Source organism: Elephantulus edwardii, unplaced genomic scaffold, assembly GCF_000299155.1.
Source record: "Elephantulus edwardii isolate Elephantulus edwardi_28Jun2011 unplaced genomic scaffold, EleEdw1.0 scaffold00113, whole genome shotgun sequence".
Taxonomy (NCBI): domain Eukaryota; kingdom Metazoa; phylum Chordata; class Mammalia; order Macroscelidea; family Macroscelididae; genus Elephantulus; species Elephantulus edwardii.
This window is the reverse complement of record NW_006399863.1, coordinates 2,877,283-2,900,274: the sequence shown is the minus strand read 5'-3', so window position 1 is coordinate 2,900,274 and position 22,992 is coordinate 2,877,283. Positions and strand designations below refer to the sequence as shown.

At 44.4% G+C, this 22,992-nt stretch overlaps 1 protein-coding gene across 1 annotated transcript in view; it reads left to right on the top strand.

The window, feature by feature from the left end:
* Positions 1 to 22,992, top strand: part of FLNB (filamin B, beta) — a 137,227-nt gene that overhangs the window by 37,918 nt on the left and 76,317 nt on the right. The window contains exons 2-4 of the mRNA XM_006892284.1: positions 17,270 to 17,518; positions 19,013 to 19,110; positions 21,860 to 22,007. Coding sequence (XP_006892346.1) covers positions 17,270 to 17,518; positions 19,013 to 19,110; positions 21,860 to 22,007 — 495 coding nt within the window. The remainder of the gene's footprint in view (positions 1 to 17,269; positions 17,519 to 19,012; positions 19,111 to 21,859; positions 22,008 to 22,992) is intronic.

The following is a 22,992-nucleotide window of genomic DNA, read 5'->3' as shown; positions in this document are numbered from 1 at the left end:
GGTGTTCTCTGGGTTGGCTGGAGGTTCCACTGAGGCAGAGGGGCCCAAGGCTGGGACTGTTAGAAGTACTGGTTGCCTCCATATTTACTGCCTGAGGACCCTCTGAACAGGTGGGCAGTTTTGAGCTTGGGGGCCGAGAGTCTAGCCTCCATCCCGTCTGACTCCATCCCGCTCTGTCCAGTTAGGCAAAAGCCTCGACACTAGCATCGTGGTGGACACGTGTAGCTCCCTCATGGGATGGAGTGGTGGAGACACATCCCTCCCTCCTGTCTTCACTTCATTCACCCCACTGTAGCTCTGACCAAGTTGTCTAAAACTCTGTTTCAAAACTATACCCACTAATGAAAAACCAATATAATTTTCAATCCAAAAGGAAAAAAATCATAAAACAAAAAAATAAACTCCCCACACTCACTGTGCTGATTCCCTCCAGCTTCTGAAACTGTAAATGTATACGAAACTGGTCATCATTCTCCCACAGAGCGGCTGGTGGATTTGAACTGCTCACCTTTCAGTTAGAGTTTCAACATGTGCACCACACATTGAGGGTTCCTGAACCTCTGCTTAAGGCATCTATAAATAGGGATCCTGTCTGTCCTCTCCTGTGAAGTTCTGAGCCAGCAAGCTTAGGGAAAATGTTACTCTGTGGGTGGCTGGCAGCGGCCAGGTAAAAATGACATTCCGGAGGGCACCTGTTCCAGTGACAGTTGGAGCTCATCTCCCTTTCACTTCTGAATGTTTTTGTCCCCACCTGGCTGGATCCTCCCTCTCCACTTTTGTGACATCGCTCTGAAATAGGTGTGCCATGGGATTACCCTGCTGGTGCAAATTATTAACGTGGAATCACCCTAGTGGTGCTTGTAGTAAATTCATTCAGCTACTAACAAGTTTGGAGGTTCTAGCCTAACTAGAGGCAAATGTGGTGATGACCTGCTTCTGAAAAGTCAGCTGTTGACGACAACTCTACTCTGGCACACGTGGGGTTGTCATAAATTATATCTCTGATAGCACCTAGGGGTTGGGGAAATGAGGCAATCTCAAATCAAGAGCAAGACCCCCCCCCCCCCACACACACACAGGTTAACTCCACCTCCTTCTAGAACACCCTTCACCTTTCCTCTGTAGGATTTCATTATTAACAATTATTCTTTAAAAGAGAAAATGGAAATACAGAGCTCAAGAGGGCTCTGACAACCTCTGTTCACCACCCCCGCTGAATTAGGATGGGCAGAGTCTCAGTCGAATGTGGTTTCATTACATGTTGGCACATAAAGGGGTGTAAGCCACCAGCTGTGGGTGATGACAAGGTTTTTCATACGCTTGCTTTTCTTTTGCTTTGCATGGGAAGGAAGAGTTTCCCCTTTTGTGGTGCAGATTTCGATATGGTGGCATTTATGTGAGGTCTAGCTTCTTCAGATCAGTGGTTCTGAATCCTGACTGTATCCTACAACCTCCTGGAGAACTTTTCCAATTAATGATATCTGAGCTCCACCCCCCACCAAGAGGTACAGAGTTAATTGCTTGGTAGTTGTTATTATGTGTCATAGAGCTGAGCTGTGAACAGGTGGGAACCCTGCTCTGCCCTGCCCTGTGGTCACCATTGCGCTCAAGGCCATTGTTAGGATCACTGTGTCTGTCAGGCCATCTTTTTTGGGGTCTTCCTCTCTTGGAAGTATGGTCATGGGTCTTGGGTTTTTTTTTTAAGCTTTCCAGGGTTAAGACACATTTTTTTTGTGTGAGCTGAGTAGTATTGAGACTGGAAGAAGGTTGGACAAATTTAGCCTGAGATGGATACAGGGTCACAAGCCTGATATTAGTGGTGAGAGCATCCTGGGCCCTTTGGGGTTTCTGGAAGCAGAGAAGAGGAGGAGAGACACACTTCACTTTTATTCCTTATTTTGAAAAAAAAATGTGAATTGGTTTAGTAATTTCACCCATTGCTGACTCACAGCTGATCCTCCAGTGGGTTTTCAGAGGTGCTAAATCTCACAGGAGATTGCCCGACCTCTTCCTGCAGAGCGTCCGGCTGATGCAGATCACCAGGGAGGCACCACCTTTGGGACAGCAGGGCACCTCCTCTACCACTAGGCTACTAGAGTTCCCCAAAGTTGTAATAAGTGTATTTTATAATTTAAAAAAAAATTGGTTATGAGGGAGAGGGGAAAAACCTCTACAACCCAACCACTCCATCTCTGTTGGTTCTATTGAATGCAAAGGAAACAAAAGCTCCGTTAGAGTTGATCCCAGTTTATGGTGGCTGGATGTTCGGAGTAGAGTTGTACTTTATTGGGTCTTAGAGGCTTGAAAGTAGTTTTTCTTTTTTTTAAAAGTAGTTTTTCAGCAGTTTGCCAAGCCTTTCTTCCTAAGTGCTTCTGGGTGGACACAAACTACCAGTCAGTAGTGGGGTGTATTAAACTGTGTCACCCAGGGATTCTCACCAACATGTGAGGTGACAAGAAGGCCTTCCTGTTAAGGACTTTTCCCAGCAGGGCTGGTGGGGCTCACAGCCATTCCTGGAATTTAATCTGGAATAACTCCAGCCCCCTCTTTTGAGCCCTTTGTAGATGTTTCCTTGCTCTGAGGGTGGATCTGGTGGTTAACAATAGCTGGAATCCTTGGCACCCAGCCGGGTGAGTAAGACAGCTGAGTAAGAGGGGACAGGAGGCCTTAGGTCAGAAAAACCAATTGACCAGAATTTCTTATCTGTGTTCAGAGAAGCCCCAGAAGCTTCAAAACCCACAAGCCTCCAAACAGTTTTGTGTTGAATGTGTGAGACGGCAGTGTGGGTGGCGATGAATCTACACAAATGCGTATGTGGGCTGTGTGGGTCTGAGGAGCCAGGGCAGCACCACTAAGTGGGCTCACGGCTGGGCCCAGGGTGTGGGCTCCGGGGCAGAGCACAGACGGGGACAGCAATGGCAGGAGCGGTGGACAGCGGCCAGCAGAGCTGTTGCGGGACATGAAGAGCATGCCCTAACCCATCTTGAGTTCAATTGTGTAAAAGTCTCATTTGGGAACCACGTCGTCATTATATTAGCTTCCCAGGGCTGCTACCTTTCAGAAAGTACTACAGACTGGATGACACCAAATGACAGCCATTTATTTATTCTCTTCCAGTTCTGGAGGATTAAAGTCTGAAATCAGGTTGTTGGCAGGACGTGTTTTCTCTTGGAGGCTCTAGGACAAATCTGTACAGATTCATTTCTTTATTGTCTGTGGCTGTTTTCCCCAAAACAGTGACCAAGTCATCAAGACACTGGGGCCCACAGGGGCTAAAACACTTTGTTACCTGGTCCTTTGATAAGTGACTGCTGCTGTTGGCTTAGGGAGCAGTGGAAGATGGTCAGATTGGTTCTCTGTGATTTGTTAAGAGGCTCACTTGTGGTAGCTGGTCCGGAGGGCAGGGAGATGTGTTTGTAGTTTGTCCATCCCTCTGTCCTGAGCACTTTAGTTCTGTAGTTGATTTTGTGGGAAATTCCACTTAGGTATGTTTTGTGGGATAATCTATATTATTGTGACCCTATGTACAATAGCTCTGAGCCCTGCCCTGTCCTGAGCCAGTCTCACTGACACTGACATACCTAATCCCATTGCCCGATTACTGTGTCAATCCATCTGGGGTCTTCCACCTTGCCAAAGGGAAGGGTGAGGCTGTGTGCCCAGGGAAGGTAGACTTCAAGAACAGTGACGAAATAGCCAGAAAGAGTGAGGTGGCAGGAAGAGCACTCCACCCAGAGAAGTGTGCAAAGATCTGGAGGAACGTACAGACCAGGATCAGGAATAGAGGAGGGGATGTGTGACATGTGGAGGCATGGGCCAAGGGCATGAGGGATCACAGACAGAGATGTGTGGCTTGTGGGACTTTGACTTACTGAGGAGTTTGGGCTTGGCCCTGAACGGTGTGATATTCTGAGACTTCACTGGATCTTTCGTACCTCAAACAGCAAAACACAATCACCTCCCGTGTTTTTTTGCAAAAAGCATGCTTGTAAGGGAGCTCTGGTGGCCTAGTGGCAAGAAGCTGCGCTGCAATCCTTAAGGCACATGGTTCGAATATACCAGATACTCTGCTGGAGAAGGAGGGGAAATCTCCTCTTGTGCCAGTTTGATTCAACGGTACACAACAAGGGAAATGTAAAAAAAGAAAAAGTATGCTTGTGTGCATTGCTTTAAAGAGATTTGAAAGTTTTAAAAAAGTTTTCTCCCTTTATTTGTTTCTATCTACATTTTCTTTTATTACTTGGTTATGATGACCTCATTTAATTTACAATTAGCTGTTAATTTCTCAGCAGTTATAATGCATACTTGGAAAGAAAAAAGAAACAAGCTCTGGAAATCACCACAGCTGTAATGGGATTTCTCTGAATACTGAAATTAGCAATTAATGAGGAAGATGTAATGTTATGGTTTGCGGGCATATAATTAAACATTTATTACTCTTAGTTTATTTCAACTTCCTTCTGCTTTGGACCCTTGAGTGCCTCTGCCTGGGTTTCAAATTGTTTTGAGGTCCTTGAGAAGGAGCCGTGTCTGAAGGATCTACTTGCTTGGGACTTTGGTGGTACAGTGGTTACAGGCTCAGCTGCTAATACAGGCTGTCTTTCCAAACCCAGCAGCTGCTTCACGGAAGAAAGACGTGGCAGTCCGCTTCTATAAAGAGTACAGCCTTGGAGGTGCAGGTTTACACCGGGGTCGCTAGGAGTTGTAATCGGCTTGGTGGCAGTGGAGAGGTCGATCTGCAGACTTAGGTGGAGCTCTCAGTAAAGGAGGCCTGAACTGGCTGATAGCTGCTGTGCCTGGCAGGAAGTTAGGGGTGACCAGAAGGACTGGATGAAGGAATGAGTTTGGTGGCAAAGAAGAATTAAAGAGGAGTCCAATCAGATTTTTACATTTGGTTTGGTAGTTGGTCAGTGGTTCTTTGATACTCGTTGCTTTAAATAAAAAATGATGAATCAACTAGCAAGAGCATCCCACAATTTGCGTTTCTACACGTACAGGTCAGTTAATTACATTCTTGTTGTGCAGCCATTCTCATTCTCCTTTGAGTTGTTCCACCTCTAGTCACAATCTCACTGTCCCCTAAGGCTCCTTTCTGATTTTTCAAATTGCTCTGGTCACTTTGATCCCATCCACCAAACTAAACAAAACAACCACGCAGGTGAATTGATTCTGACCAGTAGTGACCCTCCAGGACAGAGTAGACCTCCCCACAGGGTGTTTAAAGATGTAATCTTTCTGGAAGCACACTAGCTCATCTTTATCCTGTGGAGCAGCTACTGGGTTTGAACTACTGACCCTAAGCACTTAGAAGTGATTTTACCACAAAGTGTGCCATTAGAACTCATTTGATCCCTTATGGTTGCAATTAAGAGTCAAGTGCTCAAGGTAGATAATTATTTACATTAGGCTGAAACTATTGTTTGGCTTTAAGGAGAGGATGGGACATTTTGGTTTAGGTTCTACAGGACGATGGTCGATGGTCAGGCAGTGACTGGAGAGAAGTGATTGGTTACTTTATGCTTGATGATTGAGTTGGTTGGTTGGTTAATGGCTGGTTAGTTGGGTGCTTATTGAGTTAATGGTTGTTTTGTTTCTTTTTTAACATGGTTATTGATTGTTGATTGGTTTGCTGATGGTTTGATTGGATTGGTTGATCACAGATTAATTGATAATTATTGGTGGTTGGTCGTTAATTGATTGGTAAATAGTTGTTTGGTTGAGAGATGGTAGCAGCTGTGTTCCTTTTTTTCATTTATTAATTTTAGTGACTTAGGGATTCTAGCCATTCATTGTTGCACTTTTCTCCCTGCCCACCCCAGATTGTTTCTTTTTAAACTCATCTTTTTCCTTTTAATCTTTCTTTGTACATGGACCACACAATGCTAGAGTTAGGGCCCTGCTCATGATGTTTGTGTTATGCTCTGTTAAATTTCAGATTTGGATCCAGTATTAGACAGTAAAGGAGTGCATGCAGCCAGCACTCAAGTTGAAAGTGATTTTACTGATTCTGGTATACCTTTTTTTTTTGGGATTTCCATTCATTGATTGTTGCACATTTCCTTCCCTGTTCCTCCCCACCCCCACCACTGCCCCAAGCTCACTTTTTTCTTTGGAAAAAAAGTTCTTTCATTGTTACAGGCATACTTTTTTTTAAATGCTATTATACTTTCGAACATTCTGTCTTTTTAACACTAGGGAAGCTATTTGGATGCATTTCCGTTAGTACAAAAATGATCCTGCCATACATTTACTATGAGTCTCCCCCCCCAACACACATAAGTTTGATGTTAAGCTGTTGAGGGGAGTGCTGGAAGTTTGCATAATTTGGTATTCCAATCACCTACATCGGACTGACTGCTCTTACTAGTCCAACCATCTGCCTAAATTTCTGGGTTCCATTTCTGCATCTTCCCCACTTCACAGTATATTGTCAGCTGGTGACAATTTTGACATTTAAAAAAACCTCTAAGGCAAATGAAGGAGGCTGGTTGTGGCCCAGACTCCTAAATCATTACCTGTGCTTAAGAATAACAGTTTGCACCAAGACAATGAAATGTTTCTCAGCATTGACTTTTGAATGAGTCAAGTTGTCACAAATACCATGATCAATAAGTATGTGAAGGTGGCTCTTGATTAGAAACAATGTTTTGAAAGTCTCTTTTGAAAGTCAAGACACCCATTATATAAGTCAAACCTTGTTGACTCCAAGTCACAAGGTTCTAATTCTTACTCGCTGCCACAGAGAAAGTTGTGGCTTAGAGAAAACCTCAATTTCTTGTTTCCTGTCTTCCTCCTCTTGTGGCTTGTGCCTGTCTGCTTCCCTCACCTCACACCTACAACTTCTTGTGTGTTCAAACTGTTTTTATAGAGAATCTTGGGGCAATATAAGGCAGAATTATCTAAAGACCATTGTAGAGAATGATCATGTTCTTTAAGTATTAAGACAGTTTCCTGCTCCCATAGAGCTGGGAAAGGCCATGTGAGGTGCTAGCAATTGAGGTGCTTAGAGATTGTTGATACACCCTTGCACCTTGTTGTTCTTTGATGCCAGCCGTCAGGGCTGTAACTCATAGTGACCTTATGAATAAGTGGTCTGAATAACTTTGTCCTGTGCTTTGCTATCTTCGTCATCTCTGACTTACTTGAATCTGTTATTAATAGCTACAGGGTCACTCCATCTTGTTGAAGATATTCCTCTTTTTCTCTTACTCTCCAGTTTTCTGAACATAATGTCTTTTCCAAGGACTCCCTGACAATATGCCCAAAGTCAGGGAGGCCCTGCAAAGTCCTTGCAGCAGTTTGACAACTGTCAGTCCAGTGGGCCTTTGGCGTGCTTCTGTGATCAAGAAACGTTTTGTCTTGGAAAACCAGCTGGCATCTGTTGCCTAGCACAGGCATGCCAACATGATCCTAGGTATTACAGAAGCTGCATGTACAAATTTCAATTGTTTTGATGACTGTTTCAAAGATGTAACTAGGGCATCAAACTTGTGATTTCACAGACTGGAATTTCATGTTGTTGCTGTTGTGTTCAGACCTGACCCAAAACTGACCCACTAGCAGGTTTTCAGAAGCAGTAAATTGCATGGGAGGAGGATGTTCATCCATTTCCAGCAGACCAGCTGGTGTAATCAAACCCCAAGCCTTTGAGATTGTGGTACAGTTTCTTACCACTAGGACACCAGAGCTCACAATTGTATTTTTGTTGTTGATATGTGACCTTGAGTAGACTATGACTCATAATGACCTTGTGAACAATGGCTCTGAACCTTGCATTATACTGAGCCACCCTCACTGTCTCTGACACACCTGCCCTCATTGCTACGGTCACTATGTCAAATCCATCTCAGCCAAGGTCTTCCTCTTCTGCTTTGACCGTCTACCTTGTGTGATGTCTTTCCCCAAAGATGGTTCCCTCCTGGCAACATGCCAGGAGCATGTGAGATGGAGCTTCAAGATCCTTACCTCCAAGGACTGGTTTCACCTTCCCTGGGACAAATCTATTTGTTCTTTTGGCAGTCCATGGTATGGTCAATACTGTTCTCCAGCGGTACATGTCAAAAGCATTGATTCTTTTGTCATCCTTATTCATTGTCCAGCTCTCAGATGTACAGCAAGCAATTGAGAAGACCATGGTCTGGATCAGGTGCACCTTGGTCTTGAGACTGATGTCATTGCTCTTTTGCACTAGGGACAGGTCCTTGATAATAGATTTTTTTCAGTGCAGCTTGTTTTGGATTACCTGACTGCTGGTGCAAAGGGCATTGATTGTAGATCCTGAACAAGACTTAACTCATAGGCTAAGTTAAAAAGAAAAGAGTATATTAAAAATCCAACCAAACCCAACAACCTGAAAAACAGTAGTAAATGGCTCAGGTTGTTAGGATTGTGAGTGTGATCCGAGACGCTGGTCAGATAAACACTCCGGAGCCCGGTGCAGACAGAGCTGGCGGGAGGCTGAGCGGCCCCAGGAGCTGGTGTTCTTGCTCAGCCGGGACGCAGCTTCTGTCTCCGAGCCCAGGCTCTGCGCGTGAGCAATGGGAGTAAAGGGATCCGACCGGAGACTGCGTCCTGGGGAACGGTGGCAGCTGGCGCTTGGACTGATGCCTGGGATATTTATCGCGTGTCGCTCGCTTGCCCTGCACTTGGCCTGCGCGCCTCAGGAATGTAGAATGTGTTCGCTGTTCGCTCCAGAGCGGCGAGGCCGCCCTGCCGAGGATGCGGCCCATCCATCTTGCTGCCTCGGCTGGTTAGCGCGGGCAGAGTTCAGGGAGCACAGCGATAAATCTCTTTTAGGACGATGATGTCACCCTCGGTACTTTCTCCCGCCCTCCTCAGTTTCTTGGCAGTAAAAGCCTTTGCGATACCACTCTGTTCATGTACAGACCCTTCCTTTGTGTCCCTCTCAGCAGCACGTTCTGGAGTGCTCAGGTTCGAATCCCAGCTCCTCTGCTTATAAAGCAGTGTGACTTTGGGCTGAATGTACTTGGTCCTCATTTCTGTTCCCTTAATATATCATGGACGCCTGCCCCTGCCGGAATATGCCGGAATCTTTCTCCCCCTCACCCCATCCTCTTCAGCAGCCTGTGTTTCTCTTGCATGGGTTGATTATGTGGTTTGTCTAACCATCTATTAATTTATTATTGGAGGTGGCTGTTGAGGAGGCATTTCTTTCCAAACCCCGCTCCCCATTTGTTGTAATGTGCTGCGTTAAGGTTTAAAGATTTCTTTAGTACCAGAAGTTGTATTACGTACCCCCAGCCCCCGACCAGAAGAATGAATGTTCGGGAACTTTCTCGAATTCTTTGTTTCAGACTGCGTTTATTGACCTCACATTTGCTTTTCTGTCAGCAGTGGCCCCCAGCTGGCCCCTGAAGACTGCTCAGGAATCTGCCAGAGGAGATGGGGTGGCCTGCAGATTTTAGCAAACTGCCAGTTCATTCAGCAGCTCTCTGAGCGGGGAACATCTTGATTCTATCAGCCTTAATCCCTCCTGGTCCCTCCTGGGCCCAGCCCTTGTGGTTGATAGCAGATGGAATGCTTGTCTGTGTTGGAAGACCGAGTTCTGGGGCGGTCAGCGCTGAGCAATCCTGAACCAAGGCTGGATGGCAGTGAATCTTGTTTGCCACGCATCCTTAGCCCCTGAGCTTGTGTGCGGTTATCATTCTAATAACACAGCTGTAGCTTGCTAACTGTAGAGCCTCAGCAGGCCTGTGCTGCCAGCTTTAGGACAGTGTCTCACAACAGCTTGATCAGTGCAGTTCCTGCTCTCATTTTACAGATAAGGAACTGGCTTGTAAGCAAGTGACAAACTTGCTGTTAAGTGGATTCTGACTTGTGGAGATGCTGATGGTGTCAAAGTAGTTGCCAGGCCTTTTGAGGTTCTTCTGGGGTGACTTGAACCACCAGCCTTTCAACCAGCAGACCAACACCCATTCTAGTGTGCACTGCCCAGGACACTCTCAGTGACATACCTTGCAAGTAGGAAAGCCAGGTGTTTTGGATAACTAGGCTAATTTGAACTCCTAATTATCTATTAGCTTGCTCTGTCTCCCGTGGACATTTGGTTGCGTGGCTACCAATTTTGGGTAAATCCGGCATCTTCTGAGTGAGCCACTTTTGAACAGGCTCATCTCCATCCCTGTGCCTATGGGGTTTGTTTTGTTTTTCCATCTAGATTTTGGAGGTGTGGAATTCTGTCCCCAAGAAAGATGGCTATCATTGCCAAGAGCATCAGTGCCTTTTGAAACCTTTCCATGTCATTGTGGGTTGAAAGCCTGTATCACCTAGAAATCAGCTTTCAGCCAGGCCCGGGGACCCAGTATGAGGGGGAATGATCCAGAAAGCGTGTGGATATAAGTCATGTAGCACATGAATATGTCTTACTGTCCTGGGAATTCCCTTTACGCCAGCTTTAGCCTCTTCCTGCTGGTGATGGCGAGAGCCAGCAGTTATAAATTATTTGAAATTTTCTTCAGCTTGGTTCTGATTCAAGACTTTAAATTGGGAGTGTTGTTCCTTTTATAACTTCACAATCTTTGGGCAGGCTGCCATCCCTGTAACAGGCTTCCATGTGAGCTGTAACGTGAGGGGAGTAAGGGAGGAGGGGGTGCAAATGGATTTCTCCTTTCAAACCAAAGAAACCACCTCCGTCAGACTTCATAACAAGGCCTAAAATAGCTTTCAGTTGAAGGAGAAATACCTATCTTGTTCATTTTTTAATGTTTAAAAATCTGTGCTCTTAATTATAAGAGGATACCAAAAAACAACACAGGCTCAGGAAATAGAGTTTGTATGAAAAGATTCCCCCTCCCATAAAAGCCACCAAAAAAGTCCCACCCCGTAAAAGTGAAAGGTGGTGGTGTCACATTCTGTGGAATAATTTTAAGCTAATTTAGCTTATTTTTTTTTTTTAATTTAGCTTATTTTTAGACTTGAAAGCAGATAGAATTTCTATCCAGCACAGACTTTGCGTTCAATACTCATTAACTGATTGCTGTCAAGGTGGAACCAAGTCAGAGCTGATCCTCTCAGGTGGCGGGTTTTCAGAGGCTATGAATTGCACAGGAGGAAGAGAGCCCATCTTTTCTCCTGGGAGCAACTGGTGGATTCGAACTGCTTATCTTTGGGGAGGGAGCAAAACTCTTATCCATTAGGTCACAAGAACATTCAGTAAATATTTAGTTGAAAAGAGGCGAATCAAACAAATTGAGCTTTCAAGTATATGAGTGCCTCTAATCCTGTTCTCAAGGAAAATACAGAAACGTAGTTTAGTAACTTTAATTAAATAAAGGCAGAGCTGTATCATCTTTCATCCTTCCCGAATGCTTATGTTACTGGGAATAGTTTGCATGCTGGGCAATGAGGGATGGACACAGGGACAGGGCATGATAATTTCAGAATTCCCAGTCTGGGGTTTTAGGAGCACCTGAGTTAAGTCGTGGTTGGGACCAGGGAAGTAGAAAGAACTCTGCTCTCTGACCCCTAGCCTGCTTCCTGTGTGCCTTGAGCTATCATGTTACATCTGACCCATCCAGGGTTTTTCCCCTTGACCCTTGGAAGGATGGGATTTTTGGGGGTGATTGAAACAGTTAGGAATTCAGAGATCCTGCCTGGGGGTGAGAAAATCGACCTTCACCTCCCAAGTGTGATTGCTTACTTCCTTACTTAGCTGTCTGACACTGGATGGGTTAATTTTGGATGGAAACTAACTGCTGGTGTCTTCATCTATAAAGCAAAAAATAGTAGCTACACTGGCTTCGTCAAGCTGGTGGGAGAGAATGTGTGAGAATATTCAGAGAAGCTGCAGACTGGCAACAGAGATCTGAGTTTAAATATAGGCTTTGCCACTCTGTCACTTTTGGCAAGTGGCTTCACCTCTGTGGGCCTCTGTGAAAGCATGTGTGACATGCGAGTTGCTGTAAAGCCACCCTTACAGAAGCTTCCTGAATGAAGCCTCTTGCTCAGAGGAAAGAGCTGAACAAGAGAGCTGCTGTCATCCTTTGGCTACTGTTGACCTAAGGGGATAAGGGTCTTTCCCAGGCCAGCTCCTTCCTGCCTCGCTCCTGTCCTGTGTGCCTCCCCTCTGCGCTGCACAGACCATCTCTTAGGCGAGTGAGCTGTGCTTCAGGTGTGGTGGCTTGCCACATGACAGACTCTTGGGCCAAGCTGGAGTTAGAAGGTCGTGAGGACTGCTGTTCACAGCCAGCATTTATTATTTCAGCTGGGCCTGTTCTCAGAGTAGTTGTGGCTGGAAGCTGTGAGCTGGAGGATAGACTCTGAGCTTCATCTCCCTGCACATGCTTGGGTGTCCCTGAGGACCTTGACCTGCCTGGTCACCCAGGAGATTAATGAATTTTTTGCAGAAACCAGCAGTTTTGGGGTTAAAAGCCTAGTTTAGAATGTGCTACTTGGACCATTTTTGGAGAGTCTTGCCCAATTTTTGTTATTTTTTTCCAAGAACTTCCTAATAATAAAAATGAGTGTATATTTCAATACATCATCTCATTTAATCCAGTGTGGCTTTGTTGCTTCATATGAAGTAATTCTCAAAGTGATAAAAGCTTTTCAAAAGTAACATTGAAAAGAAATCCCAGTGGGTGGTGATAAAGACACTTTTAAATAAAATGATGCCTCTGACTTTTGGTAACAGCCAGTTACTTTAATCACTGTATCACCAGGGCTCCTTAAATAGTTAGCTAGCTATTGGAGGGGAAGTGGAAGAAAACCACTGTCCTCATTTATAAGCGACAGTGGATGATTGTAAGTCATTTAAGAAAGTGTGTGTGGTTTGAGGTCAGTGTTGTCCAGAGCCAGGACCAATGGCCTGGGAGGTGCAGTTGGTTGGACTTGGGGAGGAGAAACCCTGGGGCCAGATTCCAGCCCACCAAACTCTAAGCAGTGTTTGAGATGGTTGTGGTGAGGCCAGCACTGGCTTATTTTGTTGCTGAGAGGCCCGTGCCCTCCTAACAGGCGTGGAAGCAACTCTGGCCCTTTCCTCCATCTCTTTCTCCCCTTGACATTTCCACTTGGCACCAGCGCTGTGAGGCAGTCAGGTTTGAAAACCCTGTAACCTGCTGTCACGATCATACATGGATATTGGAATGCTGTGGGGTGTTTCATTCTTGGAGCAGAGTTGTCTCCTATTTCATGTGGACGGGAAGAGGGAGGCCTTTTGGGCAAGCCATCTTTTTATTGTTCCAAGAGTTTGAAGAATTTGAACCTTCACCTGTCAGAGTCACTTTCGGCATGAGGGCTGCATTTCCTCCAGCTTCTCTGGACATCGGGATGAAGGCATCATTTATTTCAGTGAGCCCTTAATGGGAGGCTTTCCTGTCTGGACACCCACCTTGACTTCATTGGAAACAGAAGTTCTGGGCATTGTGTTTTTTATAAATTTGGCTCAGACTTTAATGGGGTCATATTTATATCTTTAAAAAAAAAAATCCATGTCATTCCTTTAGACCAACATGTGTAAGCTGGTAAAAGTAGAGCAAACTGGTTTCATGTTTTGATTTATGAACTAAATATGTACATTTTGAAAAGCGTTTAACACAAAACGGGTCCTGCAGCTGCATGAGGCATCTTAAGGCTGTGCATAGCTCTTGTAGTGCAAGAGACTGAAGCCTTCGGTCTGCTGGCTTCCCAACACGACCCTACATTGTGATAAACACACACATACGTTATTTCCTCCCCCTCCCCTTTTCTTTCTGGCCATAAAGGAAACTGGTGTGGAACATTGTTTAACCTGGGATGTCTTGTGATCACCACGTGGTGGAGGTGGTTCATTGCTGTCTGAATCTACTCTGATTCACAGTGACCAGTCGTAGAACAGAATGGAACAATGACCGGTCATCTGCTATCTCCATAATCACTGTGTTATTTGTGGTTGGATCCATTGAGCACTGGCATCCATTGCTGGCACCATTGTGTTCATCTATCTTATGGACCATTTCCTTAACTTTCACTGACCCTCAACCTTAACAGATATGATATCCGCCACTAGCTATTGGTGTCTCCTGATGACATATCCACTGTAAGTAAATTGTAGTCTCAGACATTATCCTGTTTTGATCCATGGACCAATTCTTGGAAGTACATCTCAACTCTTTCCTGCTTGTTTGTCTGTTAGTCTGGAAGCTCCCTTGAAGCTGCCTACTGTGGGCAGTGTTTGAAGTAATACTGGTAGTTGAAGTACAGGTAGTGTAGCTTCCAATAGTATAGCAGGACACAAACTATCACCATCACTGTATAACAAATTGATAGGTGGAACCAGGAGGTCAGGAGATCAGGAGACATTGCATTGGGCCACTCTGCTGTCAGGGACCTCTAAAATACTGAAGAGCAGTGATACCAGTTTGAACACTGAATATCCCATGGACTGCTTAAAGAACAGACAGGTATATCTTGGGGAAAAAAGTGCAGCTAGAGTGCTCTTTGGAGGCTAAGATGACAGATTTTTGTATTTTGGACATGTTCGTGAGGAGAGGCTGTTCCTTGGTAAGGGGCATCATGCTTGGAAAGGTGGGGTCAGTGAGAGATCCCGAATGAGACGGGTTGGCACAGAGCCTGCAGCAGTGAGATCAAGTGTGTCAGAGATAACTGCACCAGACAGGACAGGGTTCATATGTGTTCATGAGTCCTCATGACTCATAGGGTCTCTGTGACTTGTATTCCACTTAACTGCACCTCACATCGGTTAAGTCCCTCAGGTGGCCTTGTGGGTAAAGAGCTGCTCTGTCTAACCATCAACTGGTGTTTCAGATGCACCAGTTGGCTGCAAAAGGACCTAACAGTAATCAGGTGAGCTGAAAAAAGGGGAAACTCCACTCTTTCTGTTTCCAGTGGTGTTCATCTACATCTTATTAGCAGGCAAATTTCGTTTTTAATGCGACTGCAATTGGATTTCATTAAGCTCAGTTTTATGTGTGTGTCATCAGCATTCAGGTGGTTCTCTGTGGGTGGGTGCAGCTTCAGGAGAAGGGCCAGTGACTCCCAGGCAGGTGCTCACAGCCCTTGAGGGGACTGAGAAAGGGCAGGGCCTCTTTTCTCAAGGGACAGAATACTGGTACAGTCACACCTACCCTAGGGACTGCAGTGATTCCAGCCACTGACTCTGTCTCTTGAAAGCTTGGCCAGTTTGCCTTGCAGGAGAATGAGGCGAAGGGTCTTCCTGTCAAGGGGATACCATGTAGTGTAGTCTGAGATCGTCCAAGAACCAGGAATCTCCAAGCCTGACATGTGGGCTGTAGTGGGAGCAAGTGATCAAGTGAAAAGAAGATGGGATGGAGGTTTTGCAGAGCTCTGAAGAGGTTTAACGGTGACCGTGGGTCAGTTTGAAGACATGGAAGTTACCAGATTGGAAAGATGATTCTAAGGCTTACAGTGGATTCAGCTTCATGGTTGTTCGGGACACCGTGTGGGGGGCAGGGGATGCACCCTTCCTGAGAGAGGTTTCAAGGAGGCATGGTGACACGATGCTAATTAACTGGACAGAAACGTTGACTGTTTACACCCAATGTTCTTAGGGTTGCTAAGAGTCATTCTTGACTCAACAGCCCCTAACAATGACAGCTAACAGCAGCAAAGCTCAGGAAGCAGGAAAGATGGCAATAACACAGGGATGAAGTACATCCCAGGGAATTACATTGTAGAAACTGTAATTGATGTCATGAAGCAAAATTTGTGAATTGTTGGGTAATGTGTGTTGTTGTCTTCTGTTGAGTTGGAATCAACTCCTAGCGGACCCTCCAGCAGGTTTTCAGGGGCAATTAAGTCACATGAGAGAAGAGCAGCTTGTGGATTGTTGGATGGAAAATGAATTTATTATGTAAACGTTCACTTAAATCACAGCTGAAAAATAATAATAAAAGAAATCTGTACCCATGAAGTGCTCATTCCTCCTTTCTCTCAGCCTGAATGCGCTTTCTGCCTTTGTGGATTTACCTACTCACCTTAAGTGGTTTCGGGTAGTTTGTGTCCTGTTGTCTATGGTTTCTTTCGTGTAACATATTTTTGAGATTCCTCGATCTTACAGTTTGTATCAATATTTTGCTTCTTATAGCTGAATATTGTATTTATCCAGTCATTAGTTGATGAACATTTGGGTTATTCCCACCCCTAGTCTCTTGTGGTTATTTCTGTGAACATTAATGGGCATGGTTGTTTGTTTGTTTTTTAAATTTTATTTTGTGTGAGTGTACCGTCAAATCAGATCTGACTGGTACAGGAGATTGTCCCTCCTTCACTGGCAGAGCATCTGGTGGATTTGAACTGTGCGCCTCTGGGATTGTAGTTGCAGCTCATTGCCACTAGGCCACCAGAGCTCCCCTGGGCATGTTTTTAATACTGGTTTTCAAATCTGCATATATTCCTGAAGAGTGGAATTGTTGGGACATGTAGTAATCCTCTGTTTGCAATCTCTTCCTCAGATTGCATCATTTTACAATCCCATCTGCTGTGGTCAAGGGTTCCAATTCTTCCATTGACTCTTCAGCACTTCCTTTTTAACAAACAAACAAACAAACAACACCAGAAAACAAACCAAGAAAGTTCAAAATAAAAATTCTTTTTTTGGGGGGGGCTGCTTGAACAATAAATTTATTGTGTTTATCTGAAAAATCTTCACAGAAAATTGGTTTAGCTATCAGCAGCCCGCTCCTGAGCTCTGAGGAAGCTTGCTTTCTTCTGAGCTACCCAATCTTTCTTCTGGGCAAGAGACATTTTGGGGCGATTCCACCTCTTCTTTTTAACATCTTTCTTAGGCTTCTCATAGACTGGATTCTCTCGTATGGCAGCATGTGCTTTCTTATACATCTCCTCCATCATGTCTGGAGCTACCAAAATAAAAATTCTAAAATGGCAAAGTGCTGTATTTTATTATGGTTTTTATTTGCATTTCCCTGATGGCTAACACTGCTCATCATATTTTCATGTGCTCACCACCATTCCCGTATCTTTGGAGAAATGTCTCTATCCAGATCCTTTCCTCATTTCTTAATTCTTTGTCTTTTTGTTGTTGAGTTTGAAAAACTTGTAAGAGTAATTATGAGAGAGCTTCTGTGGCCTAGTGACAGGAAGCTGCACTGCAGGTATGCGGTTCCAATCCACCAGATCCTTTTCACTCTTAAATACTTGAGTACATTTTTTAACCAATGAAGACTTAATTCAGTTTATTACAAAAATGAAGTCTTAATTCTGTTTGTTACAAAGAACAGAATTCAAACAAGTGTTGCCTGAGTGAATGATAAGCCCATGGTTCTTTCTCCAGACAGCAAAGCCATCGTGGATGGGAACCTGAAGCTCATCTTAGGCCTGGTATGGACCCTGATCCTCCACTACTCCATCTCCATGCCTGTGTGGGAGGATGAAGGGGATGATGATGCCAAGAAGCAGACTCCGAAGCAGAGGCTGCTGGGATGGATTCAGAACAAGATCCCCTACTTGCCCATCACCAACTTCAATCAGAACTGGCAAGACGGCAAAGCCCTGGGAGCCCTGGTTGACAGCTGTGCCCCGGGTAAGTGCTCAAGGCTGCCTGAACCCTTGGTGGGTGTGTGCTGGTCCTTGGACCTTTTCCAGTGAGTTAGCCAGGCATGCTGTGATTGGTATATTTCCTCATTTCAGCCCATCAGAAGACATGGAACTAAAAATGGCTGTTTTTCCTCCCTGTGACAGATCTTAGTGGCGTATCCGCACAGACTGCATTCACCTCTTGTCCACATTCCCAAAGAATGGCTTAGAGCCTGAAGCAGGGCTAAGATTTAGCTTCCAAACTAAAGAAAGCCCTGCTTCTTCCCACAAAGTCCTCCTCCTTCCCGCAGTTGGTGCCTAGCGCCCCAGTGGCTTCCACAGAAACATGTGGTCCTGTTAGGTGGCTTGGCGTGAAAATGGAAAACCTACACCGAGTGGAAAGTACCCATTTTTATTAACCACTGGGTGACTATATATGGCTTTCCCCACCATTTTCTTGCCACAGTGCTGTGATACATTGTTTGGTCAGGATCCACTTGGAGCCGTTTCCAGCCTTGATGGGCTTCTCTTTTCTGAGTGGTTTGAAGGCACATCATGGTAGCAGTTACCCTCACTGCAGGGTTTAGATTGATGGGTAGGATTTGCTGGTACCCTATGCAAAACCCAGAGTCTGTTTTTCTATGCACACACACAAATTAATTTTAAAAAAACTCCTATGGCAAGCTCTGGTGGCGTAGTGGCGAGAAGCTGCCAGAAGCTCTGTTGGAGAAGGAGGAACAATCTCCTTCTATACCAGTCACCCAAAAACTCTATGCACATTTTCCATTTACTGAGTCCTGTGTATGGTGCTGGTCACATCAGTATTTTACCAGATAGTGGTTCTCAACGTGCTGCTTGTAGCAGAACCAGTTGGTTGACACCGGATAGGGAAGGAGGGCTGACCTCAGTCCAGTTCTTCCTCTAGAGACCCTGTCAGCTGGTTCCATGCTGGGATCAGTCAAGTTTCACATCAGTTCCACTTCCCATCACATTCTTCCCTGCTTCCATTCAAAGACGCATTTTAGGATCACTTTTCTCACTTTTGATTCTAGTCGTACATTTTTGAAAAGTTTTGAAAAGAGAATTAGGCTTTTGCCTTTGATCTTATGGATGTTTGAACATACAGAATGCGAGTTCGATCTTTTTAGAAATGTCCAGGAATGGTTTGCAAAAAGGCACCCTGCCCAAACGATTTTATGGACACATACATACATATATACCAAGCCTTCAAGGAGTGTCAAATTTCTGTTTTGATGTAGGGTGATAGCAGGTTATGGGAGAAGTTTCAATCTAGTGCAGCAGAATTTCCACTCTGGCACCCTCATAACTGTGAGGGGTGTGTCTAGAGACTTCATTAAGATTTTCTGGAAAAAAAATAATTCTCTGAAGCGGCCAAGACACTCTTTTGTTATTTTGTCTCAAGGTTTAGTTAGACACTAGCATGTGTTGTCTTTTAATCAGTCAGCTAATGCTAAAAGCATCTTTCTGTGCTATGTTAAAGGTCTGTGCCCGGACTGGGAATCCTGGGATCCACGAAAACCTGTGGATAATGCACGGGAAGCCATGCAGCAGGCCGACGACTGGCTGGGTGTCCCACAGGTATGCACACAGGCATTCCATGTTCTGCAGGGCGCCTCCACCCACTGGCTTGTTCTTGAACCCTAGGGAAGCCTTCCTGGGTCAGGCAGGCATATGACTCTCTGGATTCCACCTTCAGGGAATGTTTCAGCAACATTGCCTGTGACACGCTCTCCTTTTCCTCAGTTTACACATAAAAAAAAACCAAAACAGGTTCTTACTGACTTAAACGCTTCTACATCACCTGAAAGTATCATTACCAGTTGCTCACAGATTCTATAGTTAGTCCCTGCTCCAAGTATCTTAAAGAGTAACTTTAAACCCCAGAATGTAGAGTTGGACCTTCAAGACCAGTTTCACCTATGAAAAATTGCAACTGTTAATAATTTTGGACCTATTTAAGATATACAGTTAAAATCCAGTAATACAGGAAATACCAAAGCACTTAGAACTTAAAAAAAAAGACAAATAGGAATATTTTACCATTACTGGGCATTGTGGTCAAATTTGTTTTTCCATAATCCCATCATGGGAGTGTAACAAGAAGACGTGGAAATTGAGTCAGTCCTGGAGACCTTTTTCCCCAGAACAGAGAGGGAAACCAATGTTTTGCTTCCAGAAACTCCATTTAATAATTAAACACCAGGATGCCATGTTCAAAGTGCTGGCTCACAGAAACTGTGGGCAGCTAGTGCCAAGCGATGGATAACCTCACTATAGGCTCCATTAAGATCTGAGTTGATGTTTAGGTTGGTCTGGCTTCGGTGTATTTTGTAACAGGATTTCTTGAGGGAGAGAAAAGCTTGCCTGTATCTCTTTGTTTTGGTTTTAGAATCATGTCTCCACTCCACCATTTATTTCTGTCTGGCTTTTGACCTTCAGGAAGTGGTGTGGTATGTTTTCCACCTCCTCCGAAAGCTAAAATCATTTGGTTTTGACATTCACGTGATATTGGCATTGGGAGGTTGTTGAAGAGGCTGCCTGGAAGAAGTGGTCAAGTCAGTGTACATTCGGCTTCTCATGGAATGGATGAGGGGTGCCTCTTTAAACCTACACAGCTATTTGTTCTTGCACTCTTGACATCAGTGTTTTCTGGCATGTTATCACCATGGTGCGAAAGAAACTTGGGTGCAGTTGTTCTTCTGCATTTGGTTAAGCTGGTCCACGTGACAGTCTTCTGTTTGTTCAGGGAGGTGTGACTTCCCTCCTCAGCACTGTAGCTGGGGACAGCGGACAGCGAGGACTTCGTATAGGGCTGGGACAAGTGGTGGAGCCCAGGCTGGGATGCCTACAGAGATGCTGGCGTCACCTTACCAGAATGGGGCTAATCTTGCCCCTGAACTATCAGGAGAAAATCATCCTTACTGTATTTCAGTGGCTCCTCTGATGACCTAGTTGGTAAAGAGTTTTGTTGCCAAGCCAAAGATGAAGTGGCTTGAATCCACAAGGGGAGAAGATGGGCAGTCTCCTCCTGTGCAAACTCTGAAAACCAGCTAGAGGGCCAGCTGAGAGTAGGTTTTGACTCACTGTATTGAGTTACCTGTCTCATACATTACTGTCTTATCTCTTCTGGTTTTTCTTAATAGTTGAGTAATCAAGAGACAGAAAGTAGATAGATACATGACCAGAGGAAAAGGCTCTTTTGTAATAGAGCTACAATGCAATGGATAGTCATTTCTTCGTCCTCTTGATTTGCTCTGTCTCAAGTATATGATGGTGAGAATGGCACAGGATAGGACAGGGTCCAGGTCTGTTTTTTTATAGGGTAATTGTCAGTCATACTTGACATGACAGCACCTAATAGCAACAGCATCACTTTGTAAAAGTTTGGCATCGAGAATGATTAGCTGTCCTTAGGGAGGAAGAAAAGTGAGATCATGACCTTCTTGAAATTATGTGCAAATTTGGTATGCGGTTATTAGTAACTGTTGAGTCATCTAGAACTCATAGTGACCCCATGAGTGATGGTTCTGGACCTTGCCCTGTCCTGTGCCGTCCTCATCATCTCTATAGCTGAACCCGTGGCTGCAGTTACTGTGTGAATCCATCTTGAGAGTCTTCCTCTCTTTTGCTGACCTTTCACCTTTCCAAGCATGATGTCTTTCTCAAAAGACTGGCCCCTCCGAACAACATGCCCAAAATAATTTAGATGAAGCTTCACCAGTTTTCTCTCCAAGGATCACCCTAGCCACACTTTCTCTAAGACATATTTGTTCTCTTGGCAGACGATGGGTTCAATACCACAACTCAAAAAAAAAAGCATTTGTTCATCTTCTGTCATGAATCATTGTCCAACTCTCAGTTGCATAACAAATAATAAAAAAGAATATGGCTTGAATCAGATGCACCTTAGTCTTTAAACTGATAACAATGCTCCTTAAACTCCTTAGAAAGGTCTTTGACAGCAGATTTAACCAGTGCATTACGTCTTTTAATATCTTTACTGCTAGTATAGTACCAAGGATGTTTATTGGGGATTCAAGCAGGATTAATATGTTGGCAAATTCAGTCTTTGTATCTGTCATGATATTTCCTATTGGCCCAGTGGTCAGGACTTTTGTATAATTTGGTATATAAATTCATTCTTCTGGAACACATCCCCAACTTCCATTAAAAAGGGTAGTGACTTCTTAAAAATACACTTGTCTTGGCATTTTGGGTCGGAGTCATTTCACTTAATTGGGAAGTTTTTTCCGTTTGTTTGCCTTAACAAACGCTTTGCAGATAAAAAATGGTATGTTCTGGATGCTCACCCATCATGCTGTTCTAGGTCATCACTCCCGAAGAAATTATTCACCCAGATGTGGATGAGCACTCGGTGATGACGTACCTTTCCCAGTTTCCCAAAGCCAAGCTCAAGCCGGGGGCGCCTCTGAAACCCAAACTGAACCCCAAGAAAGCCAGGGCCTATGGCAGAGGTAAGTGCTGGGTGTGCTGCTGGTGAGGTGTGTTCTCTGGAGACTCTAATGGTGTTTTAGAAGAGCTACTCTCAGAATCCAGAATATTCAGGATTATCTTTTTATTTTATGGCAAAACATTGTCTTTTAGGTATGTTATGTACTGTATACATGAATTTTACCATTTTAACCACTTTTAGGTGTACAGTGCATTGACGTTAATTCACCATATTAAACATTCACCTTAGGCATAATTTCTAAAACTTAATCATCTCAAACTCAGTATCTGTTTAGCAAACCTTCCCAGTGCCTGGTAGAAATTAATCTGTGCAGTTGCCTATTCTAGGTATTTCACTTACGTAGAATCACACAGTAGTTGGGATTTTGTGATTGGTGTACTTCAATCAGCACAGTGCTTTCCAGGTTCATCTATGTTTTAGCCTGTGGTCATGGAGTTGGTAGCATGTTAATCAAAAGGCTACATGTCTTCCAACAATTTGAATCCACTAGCGGTTCCATGGGAGAAAGATGAACAATCCCCTAGTAAGATTTACAGTCTCAGAGATACGCAATACAGTGACTCAAAAGTAGCTTGATGGCGGTGAGTGTTTTGCGTTCATGTATACCACGTTTATTTATCCATTCTTCTATTGATGAACACTTGGGGTGGTTTTCATCTCATGGATATAATTCCTATATTTTATTAATTTTCATAAACATTTACAGAGATTTTGGGTTTCCATTCATTCATTGTTGCACGGATATAATTCTTAAAGCAAGATTTTTTTCCCCTAAATGCTTTTAACTGTCTTTTTCCACCTTGCGTATTTGAGACTTTAAGAAACACGGCAGCTTTCACATAGTGGAGGATGATGGGTTAGATGCGATGTCATCTGGTGCAAACTTCCTGGAGTGAAGGCAGGATTGGGGCTCCTGCTTTTAGATGAGGGATGGAAGGCCAGGGTCACAGAGGGTCTTGATTCAGACCAGCACAGTCAGTGCTGAG